General features: G+C 39.2%; 1 protein-coding gene across 4 annotated transcripts in view; it reads right to left on the bottom strand.

Annotated features, from left to right (window-relative positions):
• The window catches only part of LOC109005940 (chromatin structure-remodeling complex protein SYD), a 40,579-nt gene that overhangs the window by 6,573 nt on the left and 10,605 nt on the right, over nt 1-23,401 (bottom strand). For 2 of the 4 annotated variants that reach the window (XM_018985045.2, XM_035683405.1), the window contains exons 4-33: nt 22,927-23,042; nt 22,193-22,825; nt 21,707-21,852; nt 19,041-19,207; nt 18,878-18,942; nt 18,223-18,816; nt 18,052-18,111; nt 17,772-17,947; nt 15,577-15,674; nt 15,308-15,493; nt 14,977-15,157; nt 14,693-14,887; nt 14,572-14,615; nt 14,213-14,269; nt 13,948-14,044; nt 13,666-13,838; nt 13,337-13,550; nt 13,016-13,141; nt 12,799-12,888; nt 7,793-7,909; nt 7,574-7,654; nt 7,347-7,454; nt 6,589-6,758; nt 6,288-6,366; nt 6,105-6,179; nt 3,041-3,138; nt 2,847-2,954; nt 1,832-1,889; nt 1,468-1,698; nt 97-1,318 (exon numbers count right to left, since the gene is read on the bottom strand). In XM_018985045.2, the coding sequence (XP_018840590.2) occupies nt 97-1,318; nt 1,468-1,698; nt 1,832-1,889; nt 2,847-2,954; nt 3,041-3,138; nt 6,105-6,179; nt 6,288-6,366; nt 6,589-6,758; nt 7,347-7,454; nt 7,574-7,654; nt 7,793-7,909; nt 12,799-12,888; nt 13,016-13,141; nt 13,337-13,550; nt 13,666-13,838; nt 13,948-14,044; nt 14,213-14,269; nt 14,572-14,615; nt 14,693-14,887; nt 14,977-15,157; nt 15,308-15,493; nt 15,577-15,674; nt 17,772-17,947; nt 18,052-18,111; nt 18,223-18,816; nt 18,878-18,942; nt 19,041-19,207; nt 21,707-21,852; nt 22,193-22,825; nt 22,927-23,042 (5,765 nt within the window). The remainder of the gene's footprint in view (nt 1-96; nt 1,319-1,467; nt 1,699-1,831; nt 1,890-2,846; nt 2,955-3,040; nt 3,139-6,104; nt 6,180-6,287; nt 6,367-6,588; nt 6,759-7,346; nt 7,455-7,573; nt 7,655-7,792; nt 7,910-12,798; nt 12,889-13,015; nt 13,142-13,336; nt 13,551-13,665; nt 13,839-13,947; nt 14,045-14,212; nt 14,270-14,571; nt 14,616-14,692; nt 14,888-14,976; nt 15,158-15,307; nt 15,494-15,576; nt 15,675-17,771; nt 17,948-18,051; nt 18,112-18,222; nt 18,817-18,877; nt 18,943-19,040; nt 19,208-21,706; nt 21,853-22,192; nt 22,826-22,926; nt 23,043-23,401) is intronic. The other 2 variants (XM_035683404.1, XM_035683403.1) reach the window with 2 other exon arrangements.

Below are 23,401 nucleotides of genomic sequence, written 5' to 3'. Positions count from 1 at the left end.
AAATTTGACATCCTTCAATTTCTCTAGCCAATAAGTCATCCTTCACCATATGCAATGTAACAATTTCATCGACTTTTAAAAATGCATAGTACTTACCTGGCAATCTGGCAGTATTTTCTTGCATTGTTGATGAACCTGTTATCTGCTTGGCTTGGGCAAAATTATCCAGCTGTTCACTTAATTTTTTATCCTGACCAGAAACACCATCAGGTGGATGACATGTATGCTCCTGGACAACAGTTGTCGTTTCCTGAGCATTATTCTCTTTCTTAATAAGCTCTGAATAACCAGATTTATCCTGTGAATGTGCATTTGGTTTTGAATCCTGGCCAGCCAACACACCTGAAACTGCAGGTGAAACCATTGCTGGTTTCCTCCCCCTACGCCGAGGCACTCCTACTCCACTTGGAGTCTTTTGGCTTTGAGCTCTAATTTGCATGGGTACAGAAGGACAAGGTGGGGTGGATTGAGAAACCAATGAAGCAGAAGGCAAAGGGGGGATTGCCTGAGAATTCAAAGCAATCCCCACATCAGAATGCTGATCAGTTCCAGCGGAACATGTTAAGGCAGCAGAACCAGGCAAAGAATCTGAAGTATGGTCAGATATATTTCCACTCATGGCAATGGCTTGACTCCCAGATGGATTTAGGGTTTGAATTTGTGATTGCTCATTTAGTCTTGGATCAGGACCAACTAAACCATCAGGCATAGCAGGTGCTACCAGCCCTGGTTTCTTTCCCCTACGCCGGGGGGTTTCGACTCCACTTTGAGTTTTCCGACCTTGTCCTTTTACTTGAATGGATACAGAAGGGGAAGCAACAGTTGGTTCAGAGCCAGGAGTAACAGGAGGTAAAACAGTGGCAGGCTGAGAGCTAGGTGTAATCCCTACACCAATATGATGCATGGTTCCACTTGTACCCTCCCCTATAGTAGAACCAGGTAACAAATCAGAACCTGATATTGTATTTGTCATTTCGACAGGCCCAGGAGGTGCTAAAGGAACCATGGCAACTGGCGACTTATCCAATGTTGCTCTTTTCGGCCTTCCTCGGCCCCGTTTTGAAGGCTGTGTTACCTCTTTGCTCTGCTGCAAAATGGGAGGATCCCCAGATGGTGGTGGTGGGGGTGGTGGGGGCAGTGGGGGCAGTGGGGTTGGAGCATGAGGTTCAAAGCTAATAACAGCCCCCACAGACCTACTAGAATCTATTGCAAACTTTGTCTGCATCCCTTCTTCGTTTGGTTTGGGAGATTCAGGGGAGTCAACCTTACAAATCTTCTCAAATTCCTCTTCAGTCCATTGCTCTTCATAAGAACGCACCTACAAAAATACCAATTTCAGAAAAATGAAAATTCCCAATCCATTCAAAGGGACACAATAGTCTATATATACATGTACAAACTAGCATATAGCAGGAAACTACAGTAAACACATGCTCAAATTATGCTTATCAAACATGATCAACAAACCTCTCTAGCCCGTTTGCCCCGTCCATAATGTTGAGTATCAAGACCTCCAAGATAACCACTCTTCCGCTTTACCCCGACGTTAGATACTACCCCAGCCTTTGGCACTGCAAATATCTTCATTGCTTCACAAAATTCTTTCAAGTCGTCATCTGTAACAAGGCGAGCAGGCGGGAGAGGTAAAGGATCAGAAGCATCCATCCCCTGTCCACATACCAATTTCTTCCATGTCGCCTGCAGAGATTTGAAGTTCTTGTAAGTCACTTCATTAAACAAGCAGCAATTCAATTATTCACGGATATTTAAACAGCCAAAAATCAACAACAGAGACAGCCTTAGTAGTTAGTACATATGCATGCATGCATACCATCTCTTGCTCCCGCCTTTGTTTGTCAACTGATTCAAATACATCAATCTCTGATTCACTGCCAACACAAGATAGTCATGAATTGTAGGCTATAAAGTTAGGATTTCAATAATGCAGGGAAGGGGGGTTCTCAGGAAGGGAAGACATAGTGACAATTTAAACAAACCAAAATGTAAGGCTATTATAATCTCAAAAGCTGGAAAAGAAAGTCAGGGCATTATGCAAAAGCACAGCGATGGAGAACAATGACATAAATACAGCAAAACAGATTATTATTTAAGTCCATCAAAATTTGAATCCAAAGCAATAATCCTTTCCAGTTGCAAAATTACCTAACCGATTTGATGTGCTACAAATTTCTATAATGGAACATGGTGGCTTGTGACTTAACAGTGTATATGCCCTAACACAGTAGATGGCTAAATACCCTGGGTTATGCCAAAATCAGTGGTAGATTTACTCGCACATTGGACTAGACTTCATTCTTGCTCTCAAGTGGCAGCTGCATGGAAGATGATTCCTTTGTGCATTATGTGGTGCATTTGGTTGGAAAGGAATGAGAGGTGTTTTAATAGGGAACGCAATGTTGAAGAACTCTGGAAATTTTTTGTGTTCCTTGTTTAGTTGGTTTTCAGCTATTGTACTTAATGGAGGGGCTGTCCATGAGTTTTTGTCCTCGTTTTTCTAGTATTAGATTGTATTTAGGCGTTTCTTTCGTATACATCATGTACATGGGCTTCGCCTATTGCATTTGATGAATAAAATTTTTACTTATAAAAAAAAAAAAAACCAGTCAGGAATTGTTGATAGCGTTTGTTTCTTTTATTAGGTAACCGAATAATGGGAATATGCACTCATCTATTCACATTAACTCCCTGACTGTTGTTTTTAACCATGGTGGACATGTTCCACAATAATGCTAAAAGACAAATAACGGCTTCTGCAGTCTCATAAATATCCAGGCATTTGAATTGAGTGCAGACAGAACTATTGCATAACTACAAATAAGATAAACCTGCGGGCTATGATATCATTTAGGGCATCATCATCTAGTACAGGTGCAGCTTCCTCTTTCTTACACTCCCGCAGGAGGGACTCCAAGTACTCTCTCCGATCTTCAGCACTGTGATGAAGAATTTGTCATGGAAACTACAGAACTAGTTGGAAATATATGCTGCAAACTTCAGCTAAACAAATATCCAAATTTACCTTGTATTATTGTCAAAGAAACCAGCAGTAATGCTTTGATTCGCAACTCCCAGTTTGTGCTCAGCTGCAGCTCTTACTTGTTCTTCAACAGTTTGGACCTTGTCACAAAAAAATGTGATCTTTCAATATAAAACCAAAAAAAAAAAGATTCCATTTGTAAGACTCTTTGTTGATACACTCAAAACACTGCTGATGTGGAAGGCATCCACATTAGCTATCATTAAAAATATTGGCGCTTTGATCTTTTTAAAATTGTAATAGGCCCCACAGCAAGTAGTGTGTTTACACACTGGCTTGTATGTAGCAAAACTCTTCGATATAATTTAGGAAAAACATAACATATACTACAAGGAACTTGAAAAACCATGGATCTAAATATTGAATAATTTAGTTAATTTAGTTCCACATTTATGTAGTCCAATTATCCAAAAACCAAAACGAAAATGGAAATTATTAACACAGCAGAACAACCAGGAGAGGTGTAAAGGACCACAAACTAGAAGCCCAATTGTTAAGCAGAAAAACACTTTTTTTTTAATCAGTAAATAAGATCTTATTCGTCATAAGAATAGGCAAGAGCCCAAGTACACGGGGACATACACAAGCGTTGGCTATGCATGATGTTCTATTGAAAACAGAAAAACAACTCTCTCACTGATGGTTCTTCCCGGTGACTCTCACTAGCAAAACAAACTCATTCTCTAAGTCATTCTCCTTTGGTGTTGTTGGCTGGGAGTTTGTATTCACATATCAAGCACTTGAAATGGGTTACCATCAAGTTGAAGGTATTCAATTATTTGGTAGGGGAAACAATTTTAGCATTGTGTATTAACGAGTGGACCATGGAGCAAATTCACTCGTTGTCAGAGCCTCGGAGGGGAAGGTAGCGTTTTTTGGTTACCATCAACCATGAATGCCCTTATCCTAATACAAGAGAAGAGTCTATGAAGTCTGCTAGAGTAGGAGACAGAGTCTTTATTGCCCGAAGTTGTTCCAACAAATGAGGCAGGTATTTGGCTGTCAATAGATTACGGAGGTGGTGGCCGGAGTGGCTTTATCGCCATACCAGATGGAAGAGATACAAGGGATGGAGAGAATTGGTGAGGCACCAAAAAAGGTAGCAGTCTTTTTCAACTTGTTCCTAGGCTCTATGTCAAGGTATTGAGTTGCCATGGAAGCTTTATGGTGGGTTGATGTGATACTCCATACTGACTGATAAGTGTAGGTGGTGTACATCCCACATTGCTTGGGAATGAGAAGTTCTTGCTCTTTATAATGGTTACAATAGGGCTCCAATTGTACCATCAACTAGTCCTTTTGGAGTGTACGCCCATATGTGGCTCAGGCCTCCCTTGGGGTGTTACAGTTGACACTTTCAGCAGCAGAGTCTCAAAAAGGGCTGCGATAGCATCTCTATTCAGGGTGGCTGGACAATAGATGTATGCCAATGCTCTGCTGGGGCACATGATGGCAACAGTCGTATGCCATGGCTGGGAAAGATTTTTAGAAGATTTCCTAGACTTGACTCAAACCACTTTCCCATCCTACTGGATAGCAAGCATTTTTAGAAGGGTAAAAGGTACTTCAAGTCTGAAGAAAGTTGACTAAAATCTTAGGGGGCTTTGTGGAGATGGCAAAAGAGGTAGCTTCATACCATGTTCAAGGTACACAAAGTTATGTCTTGAACCACCAACTCAAAGCTTTAAAAGCCGAGATGAAAGTTTGGAAAGAGCAAGTGTTAGGTAATGTGGAGACAGAAGAAGCCTTTTCTAGATGAACTTAGTACCCTTGAAGCAATTGAAGAGGGAAGGGCATTAGAGGCTGATGAAAGCCCAAAGAATTCACTAGCAATAAGGAAGGGGGCTTGCCCTTCTGGAGGACATTTGTTACACACGTGCCCTGTGGTTGAGGGATAGTGACAGGGGTACAAAGTTCTTGAACGCTGGCGAATTAACATAGACAAATTAAATCCATAGACATCTTGAGTGTGAATGGATAGATCTAGCCAATCACCAAGAGATAGTAATCACAAAGTACAGTTCTACAAGAGATTGACCCCTAGGGGTTGGCTCAAGTGGTAAAGGCCTTAGTATGCTCCCTTCAGGTCTAAGGTTAAAAAAATCTTAGGTTCAAACAATTTCTAGCGCCATCGGGCTGGAGGAACTTCCCTTGAATGACCCAAGGTGCACTTGAGGGAACTCCTAGTTGAGAGCTTGTGCACCCCTGGGATTAGTTAGGACTTTGCTCTTGGACACCCGATGCCAATCAAAAAATAAATAAAAAAAGTTCAAGAGATTGCACACAAAACTAGAGACATAAGTTTTATGGCTTGGCTTCTTTTTTTAATCTATCAAAAAGTTGTATGGCTTGGCTTCCAAAGCATTGGGAGGCAAGGAGGCAAGTCCGTTGGAAAGGCCTTTAAAAAAGTAAAGCTAGGGAGATAGGCAAATAAATGAATGGGGACAAAGTTCAAGGCCCATATGGCTACTCCATGTCTATTGTCCAAGCTTGTCCGGCATTGGTGAAGAAAGACCTAACGAGGGTTTTTGTGATTTGAAGTAATCTCAAGTTTTAAGGTCGGCTTGGCCGTAAAACAAGTTTGGAATGCTAAAGGTTTTCAAAATCAGTATCATTATCAAGATTTAAACATACTTAAGCCGATGCAATTAGTTAAGAATAGAAGTTTGGGCAATTAAGAGTAGAACGTTCAAGATATCAGATAATTTGAACAGAAAAAATGTTCAGAATATTGGCAATGAAGCAATCAGCAAGCATACATGAGAACAAAATCGATATTTGTCAAGAAAAATTATCCACCTTGGCCAAGTTAATGCAGAGAATAAAGCAGTACAGCATTACTCATCTAGATTAGGAATAGAAGTACAACTATGTGGCATCACCAGTGTCTGAGAGAGCTCATCAACAATTTTTACAATACTATTGACGGGTTGTGCCAAATATTGTGTACAACCAACATAATATAAATCACAAACCTCTAAAACAATGAGCAAACTTATAATCCAAAAGGTAATGTGACAACATAACCGAAAGCAAAATTACTTACAGTTTCAAATCGAAGAACAAGCACCTCTCTCTTCTGGCCAATTCTATGAGCCCTCGCCTGCGCTTGCAGATCCACCTGGTAATATGCCAAAAACACAAATAAATGAATAAATAACCAGCTTTAAATCCCCCACTACACGATCATCCAGACAAACAAATCAAGGAACAGAAATGTGTATAGTGCCTGTGGATTCCAGTCAGTGTCGAATATGATCACAGTATCAGCAGCTTGAAGATTCACTCCAACACCACCAGCTCGAATACTAAAATCCCAGATCAAAATGTCAGTTTCAGCCTAAACATGCATAAACTACTCATGCACACAGCAAGTACATCATAGCTTGTATAATTTCTTATTTCATTTTTGGTGACAAGGTGCATCATAGCTTGCAAACTTCTTATTTCCTACAGCCCTGCCGCACACAGTAAAGAAGCACAAACTAGAAAGATGAAGTGCCTAGAATTTATCGGACATAAATTACAACCTGAGCAGAAAAATAAAAAAGGGCGAATCCTGTCGGTTGAACAGATCTATAAGGGCACCACGATCACCCCCAGATGTATGCCCATCCAATCGAAGGTACCGATATTGTTTCAAATTAAGATATTCCTCCATGACATCAAGCAGCCTAGTCATTGTGGAAAAGAAAAGAACCTGCAACATTTCGAGTTCATGTCAAAGCTATAAAAAGCATTGATTTCTAGCATGTTAACCACCTTCCTAACTAATAAACTCAGAATCATGTTAAAGAAAAGATAGGTACTTGAAGTCCTATATATAAAAAGACAGTACTGGAATAGATAAATCAGCCCAAGCTTGCATATGGACTGTTTTAAGAATGCTTCACATCAGGATTGCCACCAGAAAATTTAATGGTGAAGGAAGGAGGCAAAAACTAATGGGAAATAAATATATTTTAATCAACAACTCGTTCACTGTTCTCAAATCTCATCTAATTATCAAATTGAAAAAGCAATAAGGATGGTCAACTAATATATGTAGTAGCGTACAAGTAGGAACATGATGCATATGTTCCAATTAAAAAAATCAAATAAAAAAATCTAAGTGCCTAATGCTGGGGCAAGAAACGCAATTGGCGACACGACTTAAAGGAACAAGCCACGAAACTTTTTAAAAATAAAAAATGTAAATGCTCCTGAATACTGGGATATGTGTGTTTAAAATTGGCATAGGGAACTATTATAACATATATTGTCAGAAACATATTTAAGAATACCATACCCGATGATCTGTTGCTTTAAGTTTGGGTAGTAACCGATCAAGCATCTCAAGCTTCCCACACAGTCTAATAATCGGTGGCAGATAATGCTGAGGTATTAAATTATCAACCTAAAAACCACAATCTAACATTAGGGTCAAACCAATATGGGCAAACAATAGAGACAGAAATATAAGGGCTTTGAATCTTGGGGCCTCTTAAGAGATTAATGGATATGTAAAGGGCATGCCTCCTCTGCATGAAGTTGACTGAGATATGGATGATTGCATATATTGCGGAGCTCCATAACAGAGTTGTGGACAGTTCGAGCCTGAGAAAATTGAGCATTCAACATTAGAGTACATAATGGTAGTCATCTGAAAGAATTAATCTATAAAAGTTGCTGAGTAGAAAAAGAGAAGAAAAAGGACAGCAGTAGATAGAAAACATAATGAACTACAAAGAAAACCTTTGAAGCTCCAATAGAACCAAGATTTTCTTCAACTCTCTTCATCAAAAGCTTCTGATATGCAGAGGCCTCACATCTTATAAGTCTCTCAATCTTTTCAGGCAGCTGATTTTCAACCTACCAAAACAAAAATTCAAGAATCACTTCCATAACCACCATAACCAAAATGGCTGTAGATTAAAAAAGGAGGGGGGTGGGGGGGGGGAAGACTCTTCACACTTGGTTCATAAGCCCTGATAAGGGAAATGCTTTACATCATGCGCTAAAAATGGGTAAAATTAGTGTAATAATTCCAGTTACAAGATCACTGTTGACCAACAATATCATTGTAGGGCAGATTTGCTTGTAAGATAATCCATCGACTCCGAGCGTTGTTCTTCCTCCTCTGTGTGCACAGAACGCGCCGATGGGGTGTGGGGGGGGTGATGAAGGTCCGACGGACACTTCTGAGCCTTTCAACGAAGACGTTTCTAGGAGGGATAGTGAAAGGGGAGATTCGGCAAGTGAAGATTTATTCCTTTCGGATGAGGAAAATTCTCAGAGAATTATTCAGGTGTCAAATACCATGGATGAAGTAGGTCTGGAGGAACTACAGGAACTACAGGAATTTCAAATTCAAAATCCTTTCCCGTTGAGCTGTCTCTTCCCAGATCAGTCGAATGCTTCAGATTGGGTTTTTAAAACAGTAAAAGATATTCAGGATATTGTGGGATTGAAATGTGAAGGGTATGAGGAGCAATTCATGGCACTCCTCACAGCCATTGAAGCAGGCCATCAACAACATAAGAAAATAGGATCCAAAAAACAGCGAGAGCTTAGGAGGTTGACTTGGTCAATGAACTCTGAAGGTAATTCTAGTAGGGAAAGGTCTAAAGGAAAGGGGCTGGCCCTTCCCAAATGAAACCAAAAATAGTTTCATGGAATGTCCGTGGCCTAAATGTGTTGAGTAAGAGACTTCAAGTGAGAAACTTGTTGAGAGAATGGAAGGCGGACATTGTTTGTTTACAGGAGACGAAGTTGAAAGCTATCACCACTAGTATTATAAGAAGTGTATGGAGCTGCACACACGTGGAGTGGGTTTACTTGGCAGCTAATGGGGCTTCAGGTGGTGTTTTGGTAATGTGGGATCAAAGGGTAGTGAAGAAAAAGGAGGAGTATATTGGGGCTTTTACGGTAGCATGCTCGTTTATGAGCATCTCGGATGGATTTTTGTGGGCATTTGCAGGGGTTTATGGTCCAAATTCAGACATAGATCGTAGACTTCTATGGGATGAATTAGCTGGAGTATACAGTTGGTGGGATCTTCCATGGTGTATTGGAGGAGATTTTAACGTAACAAGATTCCCTAGTGAGAGCTTTGGTAATAGAAGACTAAGGCCAGCTATGACTGAATTCTCAGAATGTATTTTTGAGTTGAATCTTGTGGATCTACCTATGGCGGGAGGCTTAGGTACGTGGGCTAATAATCAGTCCTGGTCTCGAATAGATAGATTCTTAATTTCTCCTGAGTGGGAAAATCACTTCCCGGAGGTTTGGCAAAAAAGAATGCCTAGACTATGTTCGGATCATTGGCCAATTATGTTGGATTCTGGTGGGATTCAAAGAAGACGTAGGTATTTTAAGTTTGAAAATATGTGGCTAGAAACAGAAAGTTTTGTTGATAGGGTCAAACAGTGGTGGTCAGCTTATCATTTTCAGGGCACTCCAAGTTTTATTCTGGCGAGGAAATTGAAAGCTTTAAAACAAGATTTAAAATTATGGAATAGACAGTCTTTTGGAGACATTGGGGAACAGAAGAAAACCAAGACAAGGGAGATCGCTGAAATGGATAGGATTCAAGAGTCCAGGTCTTTATCACAGGACGAAATGATTAAAAAACTAGAGATGGTTGCAGATATGGAGAGGATCATTCTACTAGAAGAGATTTCGTGGCGGCAAAAGTCGAGAGCACTATGGTTGAAGGAAGGCGATAGATGCACTAAGTTCTTCCATAGAGTGGCTAATTCACACAGAAGATCTAATAATATTGAGATGCTGAAGATAGATGGGGCAGAGTGCAAGGATGAACAGAGAATTAATAATCATGTAGTTGGGTTCTTTGAACAACTACTTACTGAACAGGAGGTGTGGCGACCAAAGCTTGATGGATTAGCCTTCGACACTATTGGGCCTAGGGATGGTATTCATTTGGAGAGGCCGTTTGAGGAGGGTGAGGTTTTCGAAGTGGTGAGGAAGATGGCCAAAGACAAGGCTCCGGGTCCTGATGGGTTTTCTATGGGTTTTTTTCAAACTTGCTGGGATATACTAAAAGATGATCTCATGTTGGTGTTCCAGGAGTTTCATGAAGCTGGACATTTCGAGAAAAGCCTAAATGCCACATTTCTTGTTTTGATCCCAAAGAGAGTTGGGGCTGAAGAAATCAGGGAGTTCCGACCCATTAGCCTAATAAATGGGGTTTACAAGATCATTTCCAAGGTTCTCGCAAAACGCCTTAGTGAGGTAGTGGGAAAGATAATTTCAAAGCCTCAAAATGCTTTTGTCAAGGATAGACAGATCCTAGATGCTGTACTTATAGCAAATGAAATTTTGGACAGCAAACTAAAAGATGGTAGAAATGGGGTCTTATGCAAACTAGACATGGAAAAAGCGTATGATCACGTAAATTGGGAATTTTTACTAGATCTCCTAAGGAGATGTGGATTTGGGGAAAGATGGAGATCATGGATCCGTTGGTGTATTTCTACATCAAAATTTTCAGTGCTGATAAATGGAAGTCCAACGGGTTTTTTTAATAGTACACGAGGCCTTAGACAAGGAGATCCGTTGTCACCATTACTTTTTGTCATTGTAATGGAGGCTCTGAGTAGAATGACTTCAGCTCTGGTTGCAAACGGGTGTCTGAATGGGTATTCAATAGGATCCCCGGGAGGAGGATCAATTAATATTTCACATTTATTGTTTGCAGATGATACTCTTATTTTTTGCGAGGCAGACAACAATCAGATTCGCGTCTTAAAGGCCCTTCTCCTTTGTTTTGAAGCAGCTTCAGGGTTGAAAGTGAACTTGGATAAATCAGAGATGGTGCCTATTGGAGGTGTGCGACGGATAAGACAGTTGGCTAATACTCTGGGGTGTAAGATTGCTTCACTTCCTATGACATACCTTGGTCTTCCATTGGGGTCTGTCTCACGAGCGATTCCTATATGGGATATAGTGATTGAGAAAGTAGAGCGTCGATTAGCAGGATGGAAGAGAATGTATTTGTCAAAAGGCGGTAGGATTACCTTGATAAAGAGTACGTTATCTAATTTACCGACATACTTTCTATCCTTGTTTCCTATCCCAGCAAGTGTGGCAGTTCGCATTGAGAAACTACATCGAGATTTCCTATGGGGAGGTATGGGGGAAGAATTTAAATTTCACCTAGTCAGGTGGGAAAATGTTTGTAGACCTATCTCTTCTGGCGGGTTGGGCATTAGAAATTTGAGAAGCTTTAATCGGGCATTACTTGGGAAATGGTTGTGGAGATACCATAAAGAACCTGAAGCATTATGGAAACTGGTGATCGAGAGCAAATATGGTGAATTATGGGGGGGATGGTGTACCAATGAAGTGAATGGGACATATGGTGTGAGTTTGTGGAAACATATAAGAAGAGGTTGGGGGGTCTTTTCCAGGCATATAAGATTTTGTCTTGGAAATGGGACTAGGATCAAATTTTGGTATGATAATTGGAGTGGTAATGGGGTTTTAAAGGATCTATTCCCTATTCTCTTTAGGGTGGCAAGTGATAATGATGTATCCGTGGAGGAAGTTATGGTAATAGTGGGGGAACAAATTCAATGGAATATTAACTTTACCCGGGCAGCACATGATTGGGAAGTTGATATTTTTGCATCCTTTTTCAGCCTCTTATATTCTCTCAAACGCAGCAATCATCAAGCTGATAGGTTGTGGTGGATACACACGGGGAAAGGCTTATTCTCGGTTCGCTCGTATTATAAATCCTTAACACAAGAACAGCCAACCCAATTCCCCTGGAAAAGGATTTGGAGACACAAGGCACCCCTCAAAGCAGCGTTTTTTGTGTGGACTGCTTCTTTGGGTAAGATACTCACAACAGATAATTTGAGAAGACGAGGAGTGATCATCGTTGATTGGTGCTGTATGTGCAAGAACGAGGGTGAATCGGTGGATCATCTTCTACTACATTGTGATATAGCTAGAGGGATATGGAATGAAGTATTCAGAAGATTAGACTTGGGATGGGTTATGCCCAAGTCCGTGGTGGAGATGTTGGCTAGTTGGACAGATTTAAGAGGTAACAAACAGATCAAGGCTATTTGGAAAATGGTGCCCATTTGTGTCATGTGGTGTCTATGGCAGGAGCGTAACGAACGGACTTTTGAAGACAAGGAAAGATCAATAGATGAACTAAAGGCTTTCTTGTTTAGAACCCTATGTACTTGGGCCCATTCTGTTAATTTCAATGGCCAAGATTTCCATGCTTTCCTTATTTTCAATGTTCCTACTTAGCTAGGACATTATTTGTACTGAACTTGGCTTTTGCCTATTCTTTTATTAATATACTTACAATTATCAAAAAAAAAATAATCCATCGCAAGGAAAATTTATAAATCAATTTATAAATCAGTTTTTAACAGTAATATCATCACAACATCAATAATTTCACTATATTTACAAAAACAAATCAGTAAAATAAGACTCTCAGTATCCGGTCTGACTCTGCAACATAAGAACAGAATACACTGAACCACTAGTACCACAGCATTCTTATGGACATAAAGGATGTGTCGCAGACATGGAAAACGTTAACTTCAAAATTCTATGAAATATACAACTACATCATAAATCAGGACCACTACAGCCATCGACACAGTGCCCTGCTTCATTAACAAGAATCAACTCCAATGCATCAACATATAGTTAGAAAACCTCCCAACAACTCAATGTGATTGCTGTGTGCGCTATATAATATTAAGTACCTTGTGTTTCAGCCTCCGAAGTACAAATGGCCGAAGTACTTGGTGAAGTCGGTTTATGATCAAAAGATTCTCCTCCTCAGACAGTAAGGCCTTGTCACATTGCATGCATCATCAACCATTAGAGTTCCAGAAGTTAATGCAATAGAATTTAAGAGAGAGAGAGAGAGAGAAGGGGGGAGAGAGTTAATGTCTTAAGAACAGAAGCATAATGCCTTACTTCATCAGGCGAATTATCACCATTACTCTGAAACGGTTTGTTGAACCATTGAGAAAAGTCCTCCGAAGAATTAAAAATATTAGGCAACAAGAAATTAAGTAGTGCCCACAATTCCTCGAGATTGTTCTGCAAACAGAGAGAGACAGAGACATAGAGAGAGTGATAACAAATTAGTCAACAAATCCTATAAATTATGACGTTTTAAAAAAGCCAACAACAACAGCAGCAAAGCAAGAGACACACCGAGCTCACACACGATATTATAATAAGTATATTTCTTATATTAAAGCAGACTAAGAATGGAAAGGAATAGCCCCTGACCTGTAGTGGAGTTCCAGTTAACAGCAATCGGTGAGAGCTCTGATAGTGCTTCAATTCAGCATTCAATTTACAAGAAGCATTCTTTATGCGGTGACCCTCATCAATTATAATATAATGCCAATCTATTTTACTTAGTTTTGGTCTATCATGCTTATTCATCAGATACTCATATGTTGTCAAAAGGACATTGAATTTCCGATGAAAAATTTTTTCCCTACAAATACAAAGGAACAGCTGAGCACATAAACAGCACATAAATGATCAGATAAAATTTCGAAAAAAAAAATACCCAAAAGGGCAAACAGTAGTCAGCATTCACAAGTCATTACTTAAATAGTTTACGCCGCTCCTCAGGAGGCCCAGCATAGACGATTTTGAGTACACCAGGGGCCCAGAAGTTGATTTCTGACTCCCATCCAGGTAGAACTGAAGAAGGAACGACCACAAGAAAAGGCCCTCTATCGTTTTTGGTTTCCATGAGGTAACATATTAGAGAAATAACCTACGAACCAACAATTGAAATTGTTAATACATATACAAACATGAGGCGTAATAACTAACTAAAAAATAGACTACTGCCAGAGTATTACAGCTTCAAAACCAGAGCATACCTGAACAGTTTTACCGAGGCCCATTTCATCAGCAAGAATTCCGTTCAAATGGTTGTTGTAAAGTGAAACCAACCACCTTAGTCCATTCATTTGATACCTGAAGGCAAAAAACTGAAGTCATAAAGAACTCAAACCCACAAAAAATCAATAAAGAGCAAACTTGCGTGCGCACATCAACAGCAAAGAGCCACCCCAAAATACATTAACCAAAGAAAAGCCAAGCTAAGATACATAAATAGAATTAGAGAGTGCACATTTAACTTACTCCCTCAGTTTTCCTCCCAGAAGGGAAGACGGCTGCTCGGCAATGTTCTCTTTTATACTGCAGCGATCAACCAAGATAGTCAGATTTTTGGCAGAAGTATATTACAAATTATTAACCAAGAAAATTGATAGCTAGATAAGCGGCCTTGAGGAATCCAGATTTCACAAGGAAAGATAAAAATTCAAACTGTATGGAAAAAGAGCAAAACTTTCTGAAGACAAAAGGGAAAATGAAAAGGAGAATGAAGGCTGACTTATAGCCACTGCTGAAAGACTATTACAAGTTGAAATAATCCAATATTCAGCAGCAAGCAAAGTGACAGCAAAAGCCAAGTATAAGATAAAAAGGTAACATAATACCTATGAGCCATCAAATAGTACTTCTCATTGCTTTCCATATAATGCTGTAAAACAAATACACAATAACAATATCAGTAAAAACTGATATAAACTCTATTAAGTTCACAAAGAACAAACTTGCCTTTGCTTGATCACTTTCGTCTTCATTTTCAAAAATACTTTCACTCTTCTCAACAACACTTGAAGTTCCTATCTCATCCATATCATGCTCAAAGCGTCCTGCCACAGACTTAGCCTCCTGCAGCTTGGATCCAAGCTTTTGAAGATACTTCTCTGTCTCCTTGAGAAGTTGCTTAACACGATCTGATTTGGCATCCTAACACAAGCCTTGACAATGTTATGCAAGACAATAAAATGATCCTGCTGCCTTAACATCCATAAAAAATCTAGCAAGAGTAATCAAACCTGCACCATTCGCAGATACCCCTCCACATCATTGATCTTCAATAAGTTAATCTTTTCACGCTGGATTCTATCAATCTTTTCCCGATGAATGCGTTCCTTTCTTTTATGGAACTCCTTCGCATACTTATTAAAACCTTTCCAACGTTCTCTCCTAATTTTGAATACATCATCGAGTCTTTCCCTAAAGTTCAGGTTATCAAGTGGGTCAACAAGTGTACACATTGTGCTAAAAAAGCACCATGATTAAGAAACACGTGAAGAAACCAACAGTTGCATCATAAGATAAAATGCGCAAACCAAATAGTCTTGACTGAAGAGACAAAATGCATACTTGTGAACTTCAATCTCACTGAAGAACTCCTTTTGCCTCTCACGAATTCTCTTTTGTCGCTCTTCCTTCATTTTCTGCTCAAACTTTTCAATTTGTTTTATCCTCCTACCATGTTTATGTTTCTTACATGATTTCAAGCGATCCATTTCAGTTGTAATTGGTTTGAAGAAATCATTCAGAAAATCCCTGAATGCAGCAAAATAAATTTAGTGTCAACATAATAAAGAAAATAAATAATTTTTGTAAGCAACTTAAGAAAGCTCAATTACCTCCTGAGACGGCGTTGAAGATCCAGCAGTTGCAGTTTTTTCAGTTCTATGACACTTTTGGTTTTTGCAGATATATCTTCAGATGAGCTCACATTTTCCTGCACCGTAAATAACATGGGCCAAATGCAAAGTCAAGTATTTTTACAAAGATTGCCCTACTAACAAAGCATATTTTCAATGCATTCTGCTTAGCAACATATATATATATATATATACATACATATGTAAATGTATATGTATGTGCATATATATGTGCATAGTACATACACAAATTTTTTTAATCCGTATATAAGAGAAAAATAGGCATAGCTCAAGTACACTGGACATATACAAGAGCAACACCTAAGCATGATTGTGTAGGGATACAAGAAAGTCATGAATATTCTGGTCATTAAAATCTATTGCAATTGACCAAGTATTAAAGAACAATGTTCTAAGCTTGTCCATTGACCACCTACAATCTTCAAAACTTCTTTCATTCCTCTCCATCCAAAGGCACCACCATAGACGAACTAGGGCCATCATCCAAATTGCTGCAATTTGTGAATTACCATGAAGCCCTCTCCAATTTGGTAGAAAATCAACCGCCCTTCTCAGCATCACCCAAGCTAACTCCACTCTAGGGAATAAGTCATTCCATAGAGTCATGGTAATTTCACAATGAAGTAATAAATGGTCAACAGGCTCCCCACTCTTTTTGCACACACAAACCAATCCATAACAATGATTTGGCATTTTTAGATTGTCCATTGCAACCCCTAGGGGTTGGCTCAAGTGGTAAAGACCTTGGCCTTGGTGGTATGTTCCCTTCAAGGTCCAAGGTTCGAATCCCAATGGGTGCAAACAATCTCTGGGGGTCATCGGACTGGGGGATTTTCCCATTGCATTACCCGAGGTGCACTTGTGGGAAACTCTTTGCCGAGGGCCTATGCACCCCCAAGATTAGTGAGAACACTGTTCTCAGCACCCGGTGCAAAAAAAAAAAAATTGTCTATTGCATTTTTGTGCACTATTTGAATTAGGAAAAAAACATTATCGCCTAGATGAATATTTTCCGTCCTAAACAAGATTCAAATTGCGGTTCCTCACCCCAAAAAAAAAAAAACAAAAGACCTTCCTTTTTAGATAAGTAATAAAATTTCATTAAGAAGCGCAAAAGGCACAACCCAAGCAAGCATTAAGTATACAAGAGAGACGTCTATCTAGACTAGGAAAAAGATAAAAGAAAGTCACAAAATTCAGCCTATTAAAGTCTACAGAATCTGTGCAAAGGATAGAGTATTGTGAAATAAAGTTTTGTATTCCTACAGTGTCAGTTCACGGTCCTCAAAATCTCTATCATTGTTTCCTCCAATACGCCATATGAAGCAAGCAGGAACTATATTCCACACTGCTTCAATTTGTGAGATGCCACCTAACAACCTCCAAGAGTAAGAAAGGTTCACTCTTCTTCTAGAGGTGACACAAGCCAAACCAAACCAACTGAAGAAGTCATTCCACAAGCACTAACAACATCTCAATGGAGTAAAGATGATCAACAGACTCTTCACTCCTCTTACACGTAGAATCAATCAATCAAACAACACAGCTCTCGAAGGGACCATAGTCTGCCACATGCTCATCAAAGGAAAGAGGTTGTTATTTTGAGGAATAAGACCATTATAGAAAGAGTGAACACTAAAAATCCCTTTCTTGGAAAATAACATATAGATCTGATGAAAAAATTAGACTAAGGACTGGCTATTCTTTCACAAAGGCTAACCCTTTGAGCCAGCAAAAGCTCCTTTTAATCAGGTAGTTCAAGGCTACCATTGCATCAAACATTGCCTAAAAGCCTGAAACCCAACAATGCCAAAATGCCTCTTCAAAGATAATAAAAAGCCCAGTCCTTTAACACTATGAACCCAAGTTAATAAAATTGAAGATCTTGTTCCATTGATCTACAGATCAATTATTTGGCACTAATATCAATAAAATCTTGTTTACCAATCAAAAAAATTATCCTGCACTAATACTAATAAATAAATAATTAACAATCAATACCATTCCAAAGACGGGAAAATAACAGAGGCATCTTTAAAGAAGTAACCAGAATTCTTACTTATTAAAGAAAATGAAGTAACCAGAAAAGTTAACATCATCTTTATCCATGCTTATTGATGCACAAGCACCAATGTACAAGTTTTATAACAAACCTTTAATTTGTGAAAACAAGTGGCAATTCTTTGCTTTGCCTTTTGCTGTTTTAGTGCCCAACTTTGCTCAACTAGGAGTTTCTTTTTCTGCTGATCCATAATCCATTTTTCTGACATGGTGTACTTTGGAGAAGGTGACATATCAGCAAATACTGACTGATCTTCCTCATCTTGTACTGCAGGGAAAAAAAAAACATTTTTTATAGGTAAAAAATACCAAATTTTAGCATGCCATCAATAGGAATTGTTTTGTGGACCAATTTATAGCCATGGTTCTTACTTTTTGACATCACATTGGCATCCTTCATTTGAATTGCAGTTTGATGATCGTTGTCAACTCCTGAAACAGATTTCAAATGCTCTTTTAGAGAAAAAGAAGATGAATGATCATCTGCACATTGATTCTATGAAACATTACAAGTACCAAGGTTTTGAAAATGACTAGGATTACCATCTTTTCTTTCTGGCATGGATTCATACTGAGGAGAAGGGGCCAGTAAGGGACCTCTAGAAACTTCATTATGAATGCCAATTCCAGTCCAGCTACTTATCTCTGGGTTCATATGCTTATTGATGCCCATTGTAGAAGCAGCTAGGTTAGCTCTTCCAACTTGCTGATGGCCAATCTCAACATCTTCCACAGGATTACTAACAGCAAATGCCCCCCTCATATCGAAAGAATCTGGGTGCTGTGATCCCATGCTTAGATATGCCTGTGAAGCTGCTATTTCCTGACTATGTGTTACAGCCTCAGGTTTTCTCGCAACTATAACATGTTTCTTTTCCTCTGCAAGTACAGAAATGTCAGAAGTTGGACCATTTTTGTCCTCTGACACTTTTAGACTCTCACCTTCTTTTGGGAAGGAGTCAGCCTCCATGAGTCTTCCAGTAGATGAGGCAACTGGAGGGATTAGATCAGTTTCCCTTGCTGTGTTGGGCCTTACAAACGGCATCATAACATCAGGATTGCTACTTGGCTCATTCAAAGACTGAGCTTTCCCCTTATGGTCAATCAGCTCCTTGCAAGGTCCATCTGTATTGCCACCTGAATTCTTCCAAGTCAATAAGTGAAGACCAATCAAGAAAAATTAATAAATATTAGTTACCTTCTTTAGGGAAGAAATTTCCAAGTGCAATTTCAAGATGCAGCTTCTTTGGCAACAAACCATTTCTGCAAATAGAAAACCACTGCTTATAACAACCTAACTTTGAAACTGGAGGGTTTCTATAAGGAAAAGCAATAGCAAATGCTAAAGAAATGCCACCAACCTGAATGCTAAAAAGACAAGGCACTGGGCTCTAAGCTGTTTCAACTGTTGTTCTCTGAAAGGCATGCCAGAGGCCATGGGAGCATGGGGAAGTGGAGCTTTCCCTGTATCTCTAGTAGCCCCACCCCTAAGCATACTCATTTCTGAAACACTGTTTTGCCTGCCACTCTATTGACAAAAACATTAAGTTATGCTGGCAAGTTGGTGCACATACAAAGCTTTTATGGCGGAGTTAGATATGATGATACATGAGGGAAAATTTTCAAACATCATCTACATCAATAAGATCACAACACATAAACCAAGCATAAAGAAAAGAGTGAGCCCACTAGGAATTAAAAATGACCATAAGTAAGATTGACTTGTGTGCACTAAAAATATGTTGAGCAAAAAGAAATCAATTGTAATAATCTTCTAGAAACAAGTATTATTTGGATGAGATCTCCCTTCATCTCTTTTCCTGCTCCCTCCATCCTATAATGGGAGTCTTGCTTTAAAACAGCAACAAGTTAAATAGGAAAGAGTCGGTGCACTACTTTACCAAAATACCTAAAGAAGATGAAGACAATAAGGGTTTGACCTTTTTGAAGTGTGTATCTACATACACAAAAGGAAAATAAGACACATTTTAGGCTGGAGAGCGTATAATCTTCTTTCTTCCTACACCATTTCTTATCACCGAAGACACTTTTTTTATCAGCAAATAAAGATTTCATTGATGAGGAATATGCATAGCCCAAGTACACAGGAGACACTTAAAAAGAAGTACAGAAAAAATAAATTGTGCAACTTAGACTGCAGTAAAAGAGGGGGTCTAACATTATCACACATTGCAGCAAGAGGAAGCTAAAGTAGTCGCCAATCCCTAATATATGAAACAATTGGAACACTTTGGGGCTATTACGAAAATTAAGACCTACAATAAGTACCTCATTCCCTCATAAACCAAAGAGCATAAAATAGGACTTATAAACATGTATCTTGAAAATTTGCACTTCCCATTCCCAGCACCATACAAGAATATTCGTGGAAAAGGTAATTGGAAAAGAATGAAATTCTAACATAATAGTATTTGGTCGTCCATTTCAAAAGCAAGCTAGAACACTAAATGCATAAAGATTTGAACAAGAGAATGTGGATAGACAAATTTGAAATCAAATTCCACATCAATAGAAGTCTATGTGAAATTAGTGAAAAGACAAAGGGAAGGAGTAAGGCTGGGAGGCAGGTCACCCAGACCCACCCAGCCTGCCCAGTGGACTGAGAGGGCAGAATATAATTTGTTATTTGGTTAAGCGGGCAGGTGGCAAGCCCACTTAACCTTCATGTAAGTTCTTAAAAAGAACTACCAGCCAGCCGACATGCATTTCTCCTCTCTTCTTCTTATTCCAGGCCAAGAGACCCATGACCATGGGTGGTCGTGAGTCTCTTGAATTCCAGCCCAAGAGACCCACAGCCATGGGTGTCATGAGTTCCAGAGTCGGAGGTTTGAATCTATGGTTGTTTGTTGTTTGGATTTTGGATGCCACGCACAGAGACAGATGGTCGCTTCGAAGGTGGTCTTGTTTAGATGGAGTTTATTGGCGGGGTGCCAAATGGAGTTTTGAGTAATCCGCCCGCCTGTTCAGCAGGTACAGGTGGACAGGAGGTCAGCACGGGGCTGGGGTTTTCATTTTCCACCTCGTCCGGGTAGGGGAGGGTGCTAACTGCCTTTTTCTAGGAAAGAGGGGAGAAAAAAATTGAACAGGGTTTCCATCCATTTCAAACAGAATACAGCACTACAATATAGACAAATAACTTTGAACTAGCTTTTGATAAGACCTTAGAACATACTTCCCATCCATTTCACATTTAAAATACATATAAGACAATATAGCAATGCTATCTTTGTGACCGCAAAAACTTCCGAGGTTAGGAAAATAAAACATTCTACAGAACTAATATACAAAACATGTTAGAGAAAACTTTAGGAAGCCTATATAATTCACTCAATAATCCAAATGGCTCCTACAGTCAACTTATTTCATTTTCCTTTTTTTTTTTAAATTCACCGCGAACGAGAGAAAATGTGAACATAAAAGAGGAGCACCTCAAGAATTTTTTTTATAAGTTATCAATGATCTTATTAGAATTGACAAGGCATAGGAGCACCTCAAAGGGCAAAAGAGGCTCCCACAGCCAACTTTTCTAGCATTCTCATTGTGATGATTTCGCTAAATTCAAATACACCAAATTTGAGGAATACATATGGATTAACCAATATGCATGCTTTGCATACCAGCCACCTAATATCACAGTTACAACAACATCAACAGGCAGATTTTATCCCTTGTTTTTGTCATGCAAGAGGGCCAGTTGCTAAATGAAGAGAAAAACCATCAGTCCCAGTTCAAGAAAAAGCTCCCACCAAACAGTTTATGCCTTGTTTCGGTACTAAAAAATTCTTGACCTTCTAGGAAAATTTTTCATTTTCCATCCAAGCACTTTTGAGCACCAAAGAAGTTTTCATCTCTCAAAGAGAATTTATGTATTTGAAGTTGACATCCAAAAACTATTAGTCTTTAAGCAAAGAAACTGCCAGAGAGGACAAAAAACCATGAAAGAAGGAAATATAGAAATTCTTCTTCTACACCATAATCGTGAATAGAAAGTAGGTGCCTGAACAACCTTGTTCGCATCGACTGATATGTTAGAACTTCCTACTCCAGGCCCCAAAGAACCACTGAATTGCATTGGACTTGAGAATCCTGGGTCTACTGCCGGATAAGAGCTAGAGGCAACAGGCATCCCTCCCTGAACCTTTCCAAAAGCACCTGTGAAATTCCAGCAATACTTCATAAGAGATATCATTATTCAGTCCCAGGACAAATTTAGACCAAAATCTTCGGCTCCTAAATGAGCAATTTTCAATCCCAAATATTGGGGGTAAACCAAAAGAAACTATATTACTCCAGAATAGACTTTCTGACAAAATTTAATCATAACCAACATGAACCATCCAATATCATTAGAATTAGATTATTTAACATGCTGGTTACATGATCCTGAATAAATTTGAAACATTTCCAGATTTTCAGTTATAAAACTTAGATGTATATTTTTTCAACGAATTTAAATCCATGAAATTGACACAAGATATTTGCATCTCTTTACTTGTTCCAAGAGACGGAGCTGTTGACTGCTGTGTCGGAATCTCCGCTGTCATATTACCAGGAGCAACATTAGAAGAAAACCGCATTGAATTGCTTATATTTGCCGACTCCATCTGCTTTTCTATCATATGCTGGCCCTCTTGCTTGGCTCTAAGCGTTGGTCTCATGCTACCAGACAAAGATGCAAAATGTTCCATTTGGCCACTACTTGGAACCACATTAAAGTTGGTATTCTCACCCCCTTTAACTGAAAGACTCGCAGGTGGTTCAACCTTGTTCATCTTCCCCTTCCTTGGATTGACACCAGCGTTTCGAGTATCAAGTTTGTTATCAATATTCTGTTCCACTTGTAATGATGTATCTCCCCTCTTCCTCTTTGTGGTGACTTTTTTACCATCTCTCTGCTGCCTTTCTTGTGATTTTGAGTTGGCAGACCTAGAATCCAAACTAGATGGACTTTCATGATCAAAAGACTGACTATTCCGATGAGCCACAGATCCTTGATAATAATCATGTCCTGCACTGCTTGGGCCAACAGGTGGCCTGTTTGAAGTAAATGGGTCAACTTTAGACATCTCATTTTCGGCCAAGCCCACTTTTGAATCTTTTGCAACCCCGCCTGGTTGTGATGACCCTAAATAGAATTGTTCCCATTTATAAACGGTTAATCCTAAATGATGCACCCCAGTGTAAGCAATTTTAACATCAATACCAGTTTGAATACAAGACTTTTACCAGCAAACTGAGCAGATGTTGAATCACCCATTTGATTACCACTGGTCAAAGGAAGGCGTGATAGCTTCAAAGCTTCAATGTCAAGGCCATGTTGATCAATAACAGTCTCCATGGCCCTAAAAAAAAAAAAAAAAGAGTGGTGTTGGAAGAAAGAAAATGAACCGCATCAAATCAATCAAGATTAAGCACTTGGTTAACAAGTTGCTATCTCCACCTGCTACTATACAAATGCCAAAAACAACGATGATAACAAAGTTAACAGGGACTATCACACGTTAAATTAAACACAAGATCAACTAAGACAGCAAAGACTGGGGGGAAACTCTCATCAAGTTGCACGTTCCATGCTAGATGTTTTTTCTTTGATGGAGTTCTATGTTAGATTACAAGCCCCATGTGTGCAATTATTGGTGGAGAAATTCTTTCTCTACATATACATTTACAAAAGCATTCCCACACCCTAACGTGGCACTGA

This window comes from Juglans regia, chromosome 12, assembly GCF_001411555.2.
Source record: "Juglans regia cultivar Chandler chromosome 12, Walnut 2.0, whole genome shotgun sequence".
NCBI lineage: Eukaryota > Viridiplantae > Streptophyta > Magnoliopsida > Fagales > Juglandaceae > Juglans > Juglans regia.
The sequence above is the reverse complement of the archived record's forward strand: the minus strand, read 5'-3'. Positions and strand labels throughout refer to the sequence as shown.